Source organism: Equus quagga, chromosome 9, assembly GCF_021613505.1.
Source record: "Equus quagga isolate Etosha38 chromosome 9, UCLA_HA_Equagga_1.0, whole genome shotgun sequence".
In the NCBI taxonomy this organism is placed as follows: Eukaryota; Metazoa; Chordata; class Mammalia; order Perissodactyla; family Equidae; genus Equus; species Equus quagga.
Genome location: NC_060275.1, coordinates 28,966,686 through 28,984,400, shown reverse-complemented (window position 1 = coordinate 28,984,400; position 17,715 = coordinate 28,966,686). Strand labels below are relative to the sequence as shown.

General features: G+C 43.2%; 1 protein-coding gene across 1 annotated transcript in view; it reads right to left on the bottom strand.

Moving 5' to 3' along the window:
- PSTPIP2 (proline-serine-threonine phosphatase interacting protein 2) overlaps positions 1–17,715 on the bottom strand; it is a 71,872-nt gene that overhangs the window by 24,234 nt on the left and 29,923 nt on the right. Inside the window, exon 2 of the mRNA XM_046672242.1 lies at positions 8,814–8,914. Coding sequence (XP_046528198.1) covers positions 8,814–8,914 — 101 coding nt within the window. The remainder of the gene's footprint in view (positions 1–8,813; positions 8,915–17,715) is intronic.

The window sequence follows — 17,715 nt, the reverse complement described above, 5'->3', positions numbered from 1 at the left end:
TTTGTTTTTTACTACCACCAAAAAAAGCTAAATGAACATCCTTAGACAGATGTTCACGGGCATCTCTGAGAGTGTTTCTCTAGGATAGAACATCTAAGAAAGTGGATTTACTAGATCAGAGGGATATGTGTTTTAAATTTTGGAGAATAGTGCCAAATTTCCCTCCAAAAAAGCTTTCTCAATTTATACTCCACCAAAAGTATATAGCTCCCATTCCCAGAAATGCTCCCCCACACTGGATATTAACAATATTTTTTAATTGTTACCACTCTGGGGAAAGAGGTAAAAAAAAAAAAAAAAAGAATCTCTCATTTTAATTTGCATTTTCCTGATTTCTAGTGTGTTTATTGGGCATTTGTATTTCTTCTATAAGTTACCTGTTCATTTCACCCCAACATTTTAACTGTCTTTGACCTTTTTCCTATTAATCATTAGTTCTTTATATAATACGAATATTAATATATATTCTTACATATGTTACAAAGTTTCTCCCATTCTGTCATTTGCCTTTTCTAAATAATGACTTTATCCATTTTATTAAAATGATACATGCTCATTCCTCAAAAAATAAGCAAAAAGAAAAATACAAAGAAGAAAGCAACAAACTGTCCAAAATTCCACTAACTAAAAATAATTAGTATTAACATTTGGTGATGATCGTAATGGATATTTGTTTATGCAGGTACGCTGATAGGATGGATGGACAGATAAATAAGGCATAACTAATTTTAAAAGAATGAGACCATACTCTACACGCTTTTTTAAAAATAGAGTATTAAGCCTGATTTTATTTGAATTTCACAGAAGAAAAGGAAACCGAAATGAAGCTGAAGGAATTGCTGAATTTCAAATAATTGTTTCTTTGCCACAGCCAAAATTAATTCCAAAAAGAGCCTTCTGAGATTAAAGAAACAGTTTGTGAAAATAATTAAGAGGATTGAGACATTAAAATATTTTAACTACTTGTTTCAGGGTTAGACAGTTTGAGATGTTTGACAGCACCCTGTGAAGGGGGAGACGATGAGCCCTACGCACGTCCACCGCCTTCTCGACATGGTTATTTTTACTTCATTTGCATTTATAACACACTCTGATCTCCAATCATAATTCCCCCAGTTGTTTAGTCTTAGCTATTTAATAAAATGGATTAGATGCTCACTACCAGTCCTGTTACCATAGCTTCTCCATCCCCAAGATTTGATTTTGGTTCCTTTTTTGGTTGGCTGAATTTCATCACTTTGTGATCTTTTGCCAACATGGCTCTGGGTGTGTGTGTGTGGAGGGGGGGTAGTCAATATTTCCTGAGTTCTTTCATATTTGAGACCATTTATCTGTGGCCTTTATATTTGAGTGACAACTTTGTTGGTATAATGAATGTTCTTAAACTTTCTCTCAGAACGCTGCTGAACTTGTTCCGTTGGCTTCTGTCTTTACAGAGAAGCCTGAGGCCATCCTGCTTCCCCCTAGCCCATTCCTGGATAGGCAACTTGTTTTTTTCCTTCCTGGATAGTTGAAGAATTCTTTCTCTAATTCAATAACTTAACCAGGATGTGGGTTTTGTTTTGAGGAAGATTAGCCCTAAGCCAACATCTGCCACCAATCCTCCTCTTTTTGCTGAGGAAGACTGGCCTGAGCTAACATCCATGCCCATCTTCCTCTACTTTATATGTGGGATGGCTGCCACAGCATGGGGTGCCAAGCGGTGCTATGTCCATACCCGGGATCTGAACTGGCGAACCCCAGGCTGCCAAAGCGGAATGTGTGAACTTAACTGCTGCACCAAAGGGCCGGCCCCAAGATGTATGTTAATGTTGATTCTTAAATAATCATAATCAATATTGATTACTGTGTATCAATGTTTCCTGGTTTATAGTGTGCCCTTCAGATCTATTTAGTTCATTTCATGAAATCTTCCTGGCTTATATCTCTGAATACTCATACTGTTCCCTTTGGTAAATTTTCTACTTGGGATCAGTTACCCAGATGTTGGATTGTCTTTGTCTATCTGTTTTTGACTTATCGGCACTTGTTCTTTTGCTGTTTTTGACTTCATACCTCTCTCCCTTCCTTTCTGCTTTCTTCCTTCCCTCCATCCCTCCTTGTTTGGCTGAGGTACTTTTGCATGGCTGTTGCATCACTGGGTTCATCTTGCTCCTGTTACTGTGGGCAGCCCTATCTATTTGCTCTGAGACCACATAAGTAAATTCTCTTTCAGGCCCTTCTGACCTTATATAGTACTTCCCCTCAGTACTACAGTTTGAGCAAGAACCCTGTTTTTTCCTGGGCCTCTATTCTTAGATTCTATTTCTAAAGTTTTGCCAGCTCCTGATAATTTAAAGTCAAACACATCTAAAACTGATTCTAGTTGTAAGAAAAGATACATCTTAACTTCCTAGAAACTATTTCTCCCTTTCTGAATCCCTGGTCACTATATCTATATAAAAATTTATGATACTCTATAATGAACATTTAATATTTTTACATGTAAAAAGATGTTAAGGCCATTTTCATTAAAAATATATATATACATATATATTTAAAACGTGCATGTATTTTATCCTTTCAGAATTATATCCATTAAGATTTCTTGATAATATTTTGTGGTTTCCAGGAAGAGAAGTTACTCAATCCCGTCCTTTATATCTATATTTTTTTTTTTTTGGAGGAAGATTAGCCCTGAGCTAACATCTGCTGCTGCCAATCCTCCTCCTTTTGCTGAGGAAGACGGGCCCTGAGCTAACATCCATGCCCATCTTCCTCTACTTTATATGTGGGATGCCTGCCACAGCATGGCTTGCCATGTGGTGCCATGTCCACACCCGGGATCCGAACCTGCAAACCCCGGGCCGACAAAGCTGAAAGTGCGAATTTAACCGCAGCGCCACTGGGCCAGCCCCGCAATCCCATCCTTTAACATTAAGGCTTCGTGAATCTGAACACACCATAGGCAGCATCTGATCCCCGTGGAAAGTCCTAGTACCTGGTAAGTAGTGAGTTCCACAATCATGTGCTCTTTGGAGAAAAGAAGGAGCTTTAACGGATGTGAAACTACAGCCACATCCTCATGAAATCGGGGAAACAACCAAAAGATTGAGAAGGTGTTTCCCCAGCAAATGGGAAGCAGTGGAGTCCAGGGGTCTACAGCCACCGAAGGAATCACCAGAACTTTGCAAAAATCACCCTTGAGTGGGTAAGCCTTTACCTAGATCACCCTCCTACCATCTATCCAAATTTTCCCTCTCATCTGTTCATCAACTTGTCATTTATTGAACATCCCCTATGTGCCATGCCTCATACTAGGAGAACACAGAGAGGACTAAAATATGAGACCTGCCTGGAAGAGCTCATAACCTGGTGCGGAAGCCAGATATAAACCAATACTTTAGTTTACTACCACATAACAAGAACCATAATGGAAATGTACAACATCGTACAGTATAGAAACAGAAAAGGGAACACGACTCCTCTTAGCACTTAGCTGGCTATGCTTTCTTCACAAAGCCTTCCTTGAAACTCCAGCTCACTTTTACCTCTCCCCTACTCAAATTCCCAGACCAGGAATAACCTATGTGCCATTTCCCCCCAATGACGCACAGCAACCATGGTCACATTTGGCCTTTCTATCAGGCCTGAAAGCAGCCTCGGGATGATTCTCAACACGGTGCTCCAGGCAGCCCCAAAGTCAGAGTGGGTGTATAAGATGAAATCTTTTGCTATAAAATCTGACACAAATATTGTCCTCCTTCCTGCTGTATATGCCAACCACAGCACCTCAAGTGAATTACAAATTCCTTCAGAAGAACCACGATGTTAGATCCAGAAGGGATCTTACAGAACATCTAATACAACCCTTTCATTTTACAGAGAAGGAAACTGACACCAAGAAGGGTGTAGGCCCTTGATTAATATCACCACTGGCTACTGAGGAAAGAAGACCCAGGTGTCCGGACTCTCATCCCAGAACTCTACTTCCTTTGTAGGTCTCAGCTTCCAGCCCATTCCATTGGCTACATGTTATGGGTTGAATTGCGTGTCCCGCCCTCCCCACAGAAAGATATGTTGAAGTCCTAACCCCCAATATCTCAGAATACGAGGTTATTTGGAAATTGGGTCATTGCAGATTTCATTAGTTGAGGTTACCGCAGAGAAGGATGGGCCCTGAATCCAATGTGACTGGTGTCCTTAGAAGAAGATGATGTGAAGACACAGGAGAAGAATGCCGCGTGACAAGGGAAGAAGAGATTGGAGTCAGCCGCTGCAAACCAAGCAACGCCAAAGATTGCCAGCAACGCTGGAAGCTGAGAAAGACACGGAGCAGTCTCTCCTAGAGTCCTCATGAGAGCATGACCCCACAGACATCCTGCTTTTGGACGTCTGACCTCCAGAACTGTGCAAGAATAAATTTCTGTTCTTTTAAGCCACCCCGTTTGTGGCAATTGGTTACAGCAGCCACAGGAAACTCACGCAGTACACAACGGCTTGCAGGTAACTTCACCACAGGGTGCAAATGTCTAAGGGAATCTGTCATTCCCACCCTGGCAATCTGTCATTCTTAAGCCCATCCTGAGAGACAGCTGACCCACACAGTGAGGATCCCAGAATGAGAGCTGTAACAGGGCAGGTTGACCTCTCCCTAAAAAGGAGCAATAGGATGTATGGAGCTCATAGGAAGAGCACAAAGTCCCAAGAGGGGGCTGGGACTGTAGCCTCTAAACTACGTGTGGTACAGAATTCCAGCTGCAAAGGGGTTCCACAAACACAGTTCCCTCCTCTCTACTTAGGATCGTGTTGCAACACACTTAAGACAGCTGACATGGCCACCAGGTTCCTGGTGAAAGCCCCTTTCAGAGAATATACCCAGCCTTCTTAGGAGACCATTAAGTAAAGTGCAAAAACCATTAGAAATGGGGCTAACAAAAGTCCTGGCTCCATACTTACTGCTTTTGTAATCTTGGCCAAGCCATTTAAACCCCACTAAACCTCAGTTTTCTCATCTGTAAAATGGAATTAATGATATATTCCCTACCTACCTTCTAGGCTTAATATAACAATATCAGTAACAGGTACCATTTACCCACCACTTACCGTGTGTCAGGAACTGTACCAGGCATATTGAAGTGGTTAACAGCACAGATTCCAGAGGCCAACTTTCCTAGGTCTGAAATCAGATCTATCCCTTAGTACCTGTCTGACCTTAGGCAAGTTACATAACCTCTCTGTACCTCAGTTTGTTCAATTGTAGAATAAGGATGATAAAACTTGCCATATAAGGTTATTATGAGAAATAAATGAGAATATATACTTAAAATACATGGCAGCTTGTGTCTAGTAAGCCTTCAATAAATGGAAGTTATTGATATAATCTCATTTCATCACCCCTAGCTACTCTCTGCGGTATGATAATCCTCATTTTTATACTTCTCATTTCCTGCTTATATCAGGAGCTCAGTATGTAATGTCCGGCCCCACCTGGGGTCCTAGGGGTGGGGGAGTCCATGGGCTTGGGCTACCAGGAACAAGATAGGTTCATTTTAATTGTTAACCAATAGACAACCTCAGAATGGAGTGCTATGTAGTGCTTTAAATGCTTCCATTTAAAGAAAAAAAGGAGAGTGACATCACCAAGGCAGCAACATAGGTTGCTCCTGAATTCACCACCCCTCACAAGAAGAACAACCAACACCTATTTAAGAACAAGACACCACAAGAGACTCCTAGAACACAGGGGTGAGGCTGAATCAACCCCCATACCACAGAGACCAAAACAGACTGCATTAGAGGGACGGATGTTAGCTGAACCCATTCTGGTAATCATTTCACAATATATGTAAATCAAACCATCATGCTGTATGCCTTAAATTTATACAGTGCTGTATGCCAATTATTTCTCAATAAAACAGGGGAAAAAACCATAAGTATACATAAAGGTCGAAAAGTAAAGAACGAATAAAAAGATATATGATGAAAACAACAAAAGACAAAAAAGAAGAAGAGGAAAATTTGACCTGTACTACGAAGGATGAGGAGAATTCACTTAGGCATCAAGGAGAAAGGAGGGACATTCCAAGTGGGGGAAAGATGTGGAGGCAGAGACAGCCAACGCAGGCTCACTAATCAACCTGTCTGGCTGGAATAGAGAGAGCGGGTGTCATGCGTGTGAATGTATGAAACAGAAAGAAAAGGGAGGGAGAGACCGTCTCTGTGCTGGGAACAAGTCCATCCTCCCAGAAAATCACCTGCCCTTATGCCCAGAGTTGATGAGTCATAAACACAGGGTCTGTGTGAGGCACCCTGGAGCTGGTCTGGATTCTGTCACTTTGTAGATTCCCATGGAAAATTACTTACCCAACCTCATTTAAAAAGCTACACTTTCAAGCAAAGAAAATGGAAATAATACTAGCTCATGCAACTGATGTGTGTCATAGGAGAATATTTCTAAGGGGTGTGTCAACCTCAATGTTACAGTCATAGACATCCTAAACTCCCAGCATTGCACATGGCATGTGCTCAGTATGTGGTGATTATCATGTAGCTATTCAGACATTGCTTGTGGTATCATCATCTATCTCATCATTATGCCATTCCAGCTGACAGAAGGGTAAACTAGGCACGTTTACAATTTACTGACGGATTGTTTGTTACTCTGTTTTGTTACCTACTTGCTGTGTTACAATAAGTCATCTAGGACTTACTGGGGACTAAGGAGCTACAGGGCACGCGCTGAGACACGGCCCAGGACTCAGCGATACAGATGCAGGAGGGCAGCATTCCACCCACTCCAGAGCAGCGCATGACACTACGCCGTGCATTTGGGTGATTGTTCCGTCCATCCTCCAGGGAGTGTAGATGGATTTACTGCAATCCATCTGGGTATGACCAATCAATTCAATGGGTTATGACCACAGGTTTTAATTAAATAGAATAGAATGAAATGAAATACTAGGGTAGTAAAATTTTATTAAACTTTTGTTTTATGCATGTGTGCACTGGGTAGCAGTGTAAAATGTATTTCTTACTGAGGGTTACATTCAAAAAGATGTGGACACCACTGCTCCATTGTGTCAGGGGACCCTTGGACAGTCCTGCCTGGGCAGTGGAAGCTTTGGCCATTAGCCAACACCTCCTTCATGGATGGAAATGGTAAGGCTATTTCTTTCCCAGGAGAAAATTTAAAAGCCCTAGGTGGGGGAGGAGCATAAAAAGCAAGGGGTGTTCTGCGATCTCTACATCCTGCATAGTCGTGAAACTCTCGTTTGCTCACTCCTTTGTCAGAGCTCTGCTGACGTAAGGGGGAGGGCCACCTCCAGTGCCCATCAAGGGAATGGAAAGTCGTCACTTGGTGTCACTGCTGTCAACCAGCTCGGGTAGATGGGGGAGGCTGTCCCCTCAAAGGGGGCACAGTGGCCAGCCCCATGGAGCCTGCCAGTGAGCAGACCTCTCTCTGTCCACCCCACCTGGCCACACAGTGTGCCAGTGCTCCAACTCCCCCTGGAACTTTGACACAGTTCCAGAGGGAGCCCTCGCCATGTGAGAGTGGGCAACCAGGGTGAGCTTGACGTTACCTGATGTTCTCGTGAGTCGAAAATACACACCTGATCAAAAACGCTTTGATGTCTGTGTCTCCAAGTTATGAATCTCTCACTCACTCACTTACAAACAGAAACTGTTAATTCATTTGGGTCCTGGCAATGTCCTCCATCTCTGGCCAAAAATCCCCCTAAAGTGCCCCTTCATCCAGAATCACTAGGAAATGGAATATTCCAGGCAAATAAGATTTTCCACACAACTAACTTATCTCATTAAGCATAGAATTGAGAAAAAAAAATCTTATCCATGAAAAAAACAAAAGAGTGGCTGGCCCTGTGGCCTAGTGGTTAAGTTCTGTGCTTTGGCAGCCCAGGTTCGCAGGTTCAGTTCCAGGGCACAGACCTACACCACTCGTCAGCCACACTGTGGCAGCAACCCACATATAAAATAGAGGAAGAGTGGCACAAATGTTAGCTCAGTGTGAATCTTCCTTACCAAAAAAAAGAAAAGAAAAAGATCCTCTAAACCCTGTCAGTCCCCCACTCCCCGAGGCCACGACGCCCACTGCCCTCTAGAGTGCCATGATCTGCCCCTCATCTTTCTCACTGCTTCCTCCCCGCAGTGGTCTCTGAATCAGGCTCTGCCTCCCACCTACCACATGGGTCATGCTCATTCCCATCTCCAAGCTTGCTGTTCCCTCACACATACCTGGATACTCCTCCACCTATTAAATCCACCCCACCCTCCCAGGGCCTCCTGAAGGACCCCCTCCTGTATGTAGCTGCCCCCCCCCTTTTTTTTTGCCAGCCCTACACAATTTCCCCTCTCCCATGAGGTCTTTCAGTGTTATTCATATCATATAACTTAGTAATTTTTTTCTTTTTTTTTTTTTGAGGAAGATTAGCCCTGAGCTAACATCTGCTGCCAATCCTCCTCTTTTTTTTGCTGAGGAAGGCTGGCCCTGAGCTAACATCTGTGCCCATCTTCCTCTACTTTATATGTGGGACACCTACCACAGCATGGCTTGACAAGTGGTGCCGTGTCCGCCCCCGGGATCCGAACTGGCGAACCCCGGGCTGCCGAAGCGGAACGTGTGCACTTAACTGCTGCGCCACCAGGCCAGAACCTTAGGACAGAGATATCATTTACTTCTTGGTTATCATTCCATAACCTACAACAGAGGGTCTTGTGAACCGTTAAAAACAAACAAAAAGTAGTAAATTGTTCTTTGCTCGTGTGGGAGCATTTTGTCCTCCCCGCTGTCTTCAGAGAGGAACAGCATGTACCTTTCTTTTAAAAAGTCTTCAAACTCTTTGCAGTTCTTGCGGCCGTTGTTCAGATGCTGGATGATGCTGTCGTAGCCAACGGTGCTGAGGATGTCTGAACACTGTTGAAAAAAACAACACTGTGTCAGACCAGGAACGGCAATGACAGCAGCCTCGAGGCCTGAAGAGTGGGCACGGGGGAAGCCAGCAATGGGAAGTTTCCGAAACACTTTACCTCCGAGACATGTGTGACCAAAAAGAGCAAAATAGAAGAAGTAAGGGTGTATGTAGCTGTGGGAGAGTTTTTCAAATTATGAAACTGAAGGGCCACAAAACAGGAAGGAAGTGACAGAGTATTGAGAGGCACATGGATGAGGGAGCTGGCCGGGCTCAGGTCCCTCTCTGGGCCCCCACCCATGCCCAAAGGTAGGCCAGGGCAGGGAGCAGGAAGTGGACACCCACCCCAGCCTTCGGCAGAGTGCTCCTTCATCCCGATGAGCTGAGCGGAGACTCACTCACGCCACAGGTCCATTTTAACCAGGGCTATACAATTTTCCCTTTGTCCTTAGACTTGTCCCAGAGCTGACCTCCCTTCCCACAGGGTATGGCTGCAAAGGGCAAGCAGCTCTGAGCCATGAGCCAGGCCCAGGAGTGGGAGTAAAGGGCTGGCTTCCCCCCCACCCCGCCGGGGACCAGGAAGGGGAGCCCAGCAGCCAGCATGCTCTGTATGGTCCCTGGCCCCAATTTGGGGAAAAGGAGTTTTTTAAAATTTTGTTTTTTCACATTTTATTCTACTGTGTGCTCTGAGGTTGGAGGAAGCTGGCTAAGTCTCCTAAAGCAGTAGCCCCCCTCATCCCCCAACCCCCCGCCAGGCAGTACATTTTAAAAGTCAAAGTCGCCACAGCAACCCAAACCAATAGATCAGGGGCTCTAAGGAATATCAAAGTGTCCCCTACTGAGGCTGGTTCCCCAGTTTCTACTCCCAAATGCGTACAGGAGATCGCCCGATTCAGGCGCCAGTCCCTTAGGGAGGTGGTAAGGCTGCCTAGGAGTGTGCCCTGGGGAGCTCTAAACTCCCCCACCCCCAGCCCAGCCAGTGGATTATCCCTTCCCCGCACCCAGTCTGCAGAGGGAGGGTCGACTCTGCCGTTGGCTGGGGGCGGGGGACTCCTGAAGACACCTCTCCACCCAGCGCTGGACACTGGAGAAGCAGAAGTCCTCTGTTCCACTTGCTGCCACTCGATGACCTGGCAGAGCAGATCCAGCACATCCAGGGCCTAAGGCTGATTTCAGCATGGCCTTTGGAAACTTAACCGGCCATAACTCACACGGCATTTTTTAAAAAGGGTTATTATAAGTGCAACAAATTTTACACATGGGCACATAAATAAATCTAAGTTAGAAACACATTTAATTCTATGGTTCTGGCTGTTGTTTGAGCTTAGATGGAGGCCTTGGGATGCATAAAGAAACAGCCTCCGCCAAAGCTTCATTTCTCCACCCACTCCATCCATACACGCTCTTCCCTCTCAGCTAGGTGGGCTTCCTACTGCCCCCTGAAATGCAGCACTCAGGGCAACTCTGAGACGATGCTCACATTATCCCCTCCTAAATGCAAATCCAGCCTCTCCACCCCTAAGTTTTCTAGAAGCCTTCTCTCAGCTCCCCCTCCCCTGGCGTCTCAGAGCACACAGCTTCTGAGTGTGCTGTTGGGGACCCCCATGTGAGTAGCCTTGCTGGCTCAACTCTACTGCAAGTGCCCACAGCTTCTTCCAAGCCTTGGACCACGCTTGCACACCGTCCCCCTCAAAAAACTCTACTTTATATTATGCGCACCAAAGGGCTACAGTAAAATTCTGTAGGATGAAATGCCTGTTGTGTTCTCAGCCAGGTGTAGAAGAGCACAAGGAAAACAAAGACTTCTGAGTGAATGAATGAATGAATGGGTAGAAAGGGTCAATATCAAAGTTGGTTTGCACACAGAAGTGCTTTGCTCTTCCCAGAGAAAGACCCTTGGGTTCCATGTCTGATGACATTCATTCAGAAAAGGCAATTTCCTTTTTCTTAATTAAGGGTGTGAACAGAATTTGAGCCGGACAGGGAGGGTGGAGCTAGACCAGAGTTTACTGGAAACAAACCAGAACATCAGGCCTCCTGGCTGCCAGCCTTAAAAAAACAGAATTACTGCTTCAGGGGAGTGGCTGGTCTACAGAGAAACCAAGAAAGGAAATCCCCAAGAGAAAACAAAGAGTGTCCAAGGCCAAGTTCAAGCCTCCAGGTGGAGGATTTGGCCTAGAAACTCCTTCCTATGCTACTCAGAGAGCATGGGTGGGGAGCTCTGACAGGCAGAAATCAGAATAGGAGGGCCAAGCAGAAAAGAGGACTGCATGAGCACCAAGAGGGCAGCACAAATCTGCCAACAGAAGTGAGTGTGCCCAACCCATAACCCCAATATCCTCGGCTTGGTGATCAGAGCCCTCTACACAATATCCCAGACTTTTCTCCCTCTGCTTTTCCCACACTGGTCTCTTCCCTGTCCTCCAAATGGGCAGTGTACATTTCTACCCCAAGACCATTGCACAAGCTTTTCCCACAGTGGGAATGGCATCTCCTCCTCTTACCTCAAATCCTACTTCTGCTTCAGGGCTAGTTCATATCCCATTTCCTCTCTGAAGTCTTCCTCAAATAATTCACCCTATAGCCCCCTCTCCCACTTCTGGATGCCTGGAATATTAATGCCTATTCCTCTCATTTAGCTCTTATTGTATGTCATTTTGTATCATTATTTTGTATTTGTTATCAAAGTTAACACCTTTTAAAAAATTAGGTAACTTCTTAAAGGCTATCTGGATTATACCCAAACTTTTTTTTTTTTGAGGAAGGTTAGCTGCCAATCCTCTTCTTTTAGCTGAGGAAGACTGGCCCTGAGCTAACATCCATGCCCATCCTCCTCTACTCCGTAGGTGGGATGCCTACCACAGCATGGCTTGCCAAGCAGTGGCATGTCCGCACCCAGGATCCAAACCGGCAAACCCCGGGCTGCCAAAGTGGAATGTGGGCACTTAACCACTGTGCCACCAGGCTGGCCCTATACCCAACCTTTATCGCTCATATTGATGGTGCTGGAGAAATGTCTGTTAACTGTATACCAACTACAGACAAGGTAGTAAAAAGGTTACAAAGGCAGCAGAAGATAGAGTTCTTGCAACAGGGAGCCTGTCATTCATCTAGGGAGTCAGTAAAAGACACACCCATAAAACAAACGTGTATGCATAAGGAAAATTAGACACTAAACCAGCACATAAGACCATATACAAGAAATATATAATGAATGAGGCAGAAAAGAGAGAACAGGCTAGGGTCATCAGAAAAGAGAAGAAACAAGATTTAAATCGAGTCTTCAAAATGACTGAAATTCATAAGAGAAATTAGAAATATTTCAAACTGTGAAGAAAACAACACATCAACATTTGTGAGATGCAGCAAAATGGTGCTTATAGGGGAATTTATAGCTCTAAAATGTTTACATTAGAAAAGAAAAAAAGGGGGCGGCCACGTGGCCAAGTGGTTCAGTTTGCGCACTCTGCTTGAGCGGCCCAGGGTTTTGCCAGTTCGGATCCTGCGCGTGGACATGGCACCACTCATCAGGCCACGCTGAGGTGGCGTCCCACATGCGACAACTAGAAGGACTCACAACTAAAATATACAACTATCTACTCAGGAGATTTGGGGAGAAAAAGCAGAAAGAAAAGAAGATTGGCAACAGTTGTTAGCTCAGGTGCCAATCTTTAAAAAAAAAAAGAAAAAAGTTTTAAAATTACTGATCTAAGTTTTTACTTTATGGACCTAAGAAAAGAAGAACTAATTAAATTCGTAGTAAGCAGAAGGAAGGAAATAAAAATAGTGGAACACAATGAAATAGAAATAGACAAACAATAGAGAAAATTAATGAAATCAAAAGTTAGTCCTTTGAAGATAAACAAACACACGAACAGAGAGAACAACTTAGTGGTTACCAGCGGGGAAGGGGGTTGGGGGTGAGCATAAGAGGTGAAGGGGTACATTTATACGGTGACTGACACATAATGAGGTACAACTGAAAGTTCACAATTTATAAACTGTTATGACCTCAATGAAAAAAAAGAGAAGATGAAAAAGAAAAACAAGTCCTTTGAAAAGTGTAATAAAAGCGGTAAACCCATAGTTAGGTTGATCAAAAAACAAGAGAGAGAGAAAGAAACAGCACGAATTGCCAAAGTCCTGCATCTGACAAAGGGCATCTACAAAAAACCTGCAGCCAACAATCCACTTAGTGGTGAAAGACTGAACTCTTTCCACCTGATAAAGAGGAAACAAAGCAAGAAATAAGGCAAGAAAAAGAAATTAAAGAGCATACATATTGGAAAGGAAAAAGTCAAACAGCCTTTATTTGCCGACAACATGATTGTGTGCATAGAAAATCCCAAGGAATTTACCAAAAAAATTACTAGAACTAATAAATAAATTTAACAAGGTTGCAGGATACAAGGTCAATATACAAAAATCAATTATATTTCTATATGCCAGCAGCAAAAAAATAAATAAGTAAACATCACTTACAGTTGTATAAAAGATACAAATATTTAGGAATAAACACTTAAGAGGTTATACAAGATTTCTTCACTGAAAATCACAGTGCATTGCTGAAAGAAATGAAAGAATACCTCGATAAAGGCAGATTTCTACCATGTTTGTGGATTGAAAGAGTAAATATTGTTAAAATGTCAGTTTTCTCCAAGTTGATCTATAGGTTCAATGCAATCTCATCAAAACCCCAAAAGTCTTTTCTGTAGAAATTTGCAAGTTAGCCTAAAATGTATGTAGAATTACAAAGGACCTAGAACAGGTAAAAAAACAAAAATTTAAGAAGAACAAAGCTGGAGAATTCACATCACCTGACTTTAAAATTTTCTATGAAGTTTTAGTAATCAAAACAGTATGGTACTGATCTGAAGATAGACAAATAGATCAAAGGAACAGAACAGAATCCAGAAAGACTCACTCGCCAATTGACTTTCAACAAAAGCATCAAAGCTATTCAATGGGGAAATGACAGTCTTTTCAACCAATGGTCCTGGAACAACAGCATAAACCTCTGGGAGAAAAGAGCCTCTATTCATTCCTCACATTAGACACAAAAAATTAATTTGAGATGGATCACAGACTCAAATTTAAAACTTAAATATAAAGTTTTCGGAAGAAAACATAGGAAAATACCTTTGACACCTTGAGATAGGAAAAAATTTCTTAAAGAAGACAGAATAAACAGGAACTACAAACGAAAAAACTGAAAAATTGGACCTCATCAGAATTAAAAACCTGTGCTCATCAAAAGAGATCGTTAAGAAAATTAAATGACAAGCCACAGGCTGGGAGAAAATATTCACAACACATATGTCTGTCAAAGGACTTGTATCCAGAATATATAAATAACTCCAACAAATTAATAGTCAAAATATAAGCAACCCAATAAAAACTGGGCGTAATACTTGAACTTCATAAACATTTCATAAAAAGACACTTCATAAAAGATATTCCTTTGGCCAAAAAGTTCATGAAAAGTTGCTCAACATCACAGGGAAATTCAAATTAAAGTCACAGTGATAGCTACTTCATGCCCACTAGAACAGCTAAAATAAAAAAGTCAACATTGGACGTAGGCAAAGATGTTGAACTATCAGAGCTCTCACACATTGCTGACGGGAATGTAAAAATGGTACAATAGCTTGGAGAAACACTGATTTCTCAAAAAGCTAACCATACACATAGCTTATGACCCAAAGTTCTATTCCTAAGTATTTACCCAAGTGAAATGAAAACATACATCCACAAAAAGACTTGTACAAGAATGTTCACAGGAGCTTTATTCACAATCACGAAAAACTGGAAACAACCCAAATGTTTAACAATGGATGAATGATAAACAATTTGTGGTATATTCGTACAACGGAATACTACATAGCAATGAAAAGGGAGGAACTACCGATTAAGAAACAACACAGATGAATCTCAAACACATGCCAGTGAAAGATGCTAGACACAAAAAGTATTTACTGTATGATTCCATTTGTATGAAGTTCTAAGACAGGCAAGCAGTTCTAGGACTTGTTTCTATGGTAAAAGAAATAAGAATAGTGATTGCCTAAGTCAGAGGAAAGATTGAGGGTGGACCAGGAAGAGCCATGAGGGAAATTCCTGGACTATGGAAATGCGTACACCCATATGACCCACATTCCTATCAAAATCTTTCTACAGAGCTATGGGTTGTACAGGTATACGCAGTTTTCAAAATTCATGGATCTGTGCATTTCATCTTATGTAAATTACACCTCAAAAAAATTAAAAGGCCAAAAATCTTTATTAGGATTCAGAGAAGTAATGGGAGGGAGGCAGTCAATAGAAGGAATAGAGCCTTGGAAATGGATCTGGTCTGGGAGTCCTGGGTGAGGCAGGGAGATGAAAAAGAAGGGAGAGCAGATCCAAGTACCCAGAAGTTTTAATCAACAGATTAGTACTTTAACCTTAAAGTTACTTAAATTTTTTTTTTAGATAAAACATTTGCCAAATCTAGCAGGGAGAACCTGTGTGCCACACCCAGCAGATGTGTTAACCAAAGAATAATAAAAACAGCCTTGTCGTGAGCACTCCAGCAGGCAGTCCAGATCGTGGTGGTGTGGGTTCAGAGAAGGAGGAAGTCTTTGTGGGCTGCATGGCGGAGGGCAACTTCACCACCTGCCCGCTCCCCTAGCCCAGCTCTAACGCTCGATCTGCTTTCACTCACTCAGTCCAAGAACATGTACCCCTCCTTCCTGCCCAGCCCTGAGCCTCACGCTGCAGGGGCCTCTGAGAACGTGTTTCCAGACTCCTTTCCACCACATGGCCTCTGGGCAGAAGATGAAGAGGCAGAGGAGAAGCAAAGAGTACCTCCAGCCTCCAAAGCCACCATCGGGGTCACAGATGCTGCTGCCAGAGCACGCCCACATCTGGTTCTGTGCTGCCTCTCACGCCCATCCTATCAGGGTGTCTGCTACACAGTTTCTCTAAACGTGGGCTCCAAGGATGGCCTGTACCAGAATCACCCGACAGCTTGGTAAACATGCAGCTCATCCTGGCGTCCTGCCCCAGACCTGCTGATTCTGACCCTGGGGTGGGGGATTCTCCAGTTTTACATTCCTTCCAAGTGTCTGTAATGCCATTTGAGAACTGCTGCCGTAGAAATTATAACAGACAAAAGCACAGGCTTGTTTCCTGCCTGGTGGAGTTGACTACACAAAGAAAGCAGGATATATGCACATGAAACTAGAGAACACAGCAGAACAGAGTGGTGACAGAACGACCATCAGGACAGGACAAAGGAGAAGAGTGCAAAGAAGACTCTCCTTGGTTTGCATTTCATTTTAAAACTTCCCATTTTGAGTAAAAAATGCAAAGTGGCATGGATGCCTTTTGGAAGCCCAGAGAGCCCCACTAGAATGGGGAGGAGGCCCCTGACTTTGCATTCCATACAAAGGCTGCATTTGTTTGTGCCCAGGCAGATGATGAATAAGTGTGTTGCACTTTGCATTAAAGGACCACAACACGTTCCATAAACACGGTGAGACAGCAACTATTTCCATTTTCCACAGCTGGAGGAAACAAGACACTAGGAAGAGAAGTTCTCCATATCACCGCCTCCAACCACAATGGAAGATTTTAACTCTCAACCAACAACATCCAAATCCCTGTTATTTATTAAGAGCTATACGGCAACAGCAGATCTGGGGTCAAGACCAAGGAGTTCACTTTCCCTCCCTGGGCTCGACCTTGATCTTTCTTTCCTCCTTTACTTTCCCACCTCTTTCACCCAAAGAGGTAAAACCAAATGGATCAAATTCACTTTATCTGCAAACATGGATTAATTATTATTAATTAATATTAATAATTAGATATAATGTACATTGAATACTTGTATTCCAAAGAGTATATCAAGTACTCTGCACGGAATATCTTGATTAATTCTTATAACGATCCTATGACATAGATATGATTATTATCTTCATTTTGTAGGACAGGAAAGTGAGGATCAAAGTGTGTACTTTTAAACCCCTCGACCACACAGCCTCTCTTATTGGAGGGCAAGGACCCTATCTAACTTGTTGTCAGTTAGTCCATTTCCCCACGGTTCAAAATGGGACACACTCAGGTTTTAACACCAGACTTGGGTATGAGTCCCAGTTCCACCAAGCACAAGCTAGGTGACCTTGAGCTAACACCTCAATCTCTCTTAGTGTTAATTTACTAGACTCTAAAATGGGGATTATTAGATAATGGGCTTTGAGTTTGTCAAATGCTTCCCATACTCAAGGAATTAAGGGAGACACATTTGAATTTTTCAAGACCGGGCCACATGAGCGAAAAAGCATATGTGTTTGGACCATGGGAATTTTTTCATTGAAAGCAGACAACAGTGAAATAAGTGTAGCCTATCAGCTATTCAAAAATAAGTATGTTGTCAACTGAAGAAGCAGCTGGAAAGGTGTCAGAGGTACCTCAGAGAGGGATATGGAAAGCACCGTTCTCAGCCGTGTTTTTCTAAGCCTAAAGTCAAAATCGCCACCATGGCTGTGTCCGTAACCTGCTCTTAAGCAATAACAGTGGGTCATAGAGGCAGGAATGGAACTCACCCTGGGTGCTGCTCCAACCTTGTTCTACATGCCCATTCTAGAAGCCCACAGTGTGCCCCTCACCTCCTACACCCTCACTCAGACATCCCCTGCTCTGTCCAGCCTGGATCCACACTCGACATTTTCACGTGTCTAAATGGCCCTCCGGTCAAGTCAGCAGGTCCATTAAAAAGGCAACGCCGCTCATTTGAAAATACGCTAAGTGAAAGTAAAACCTGGAG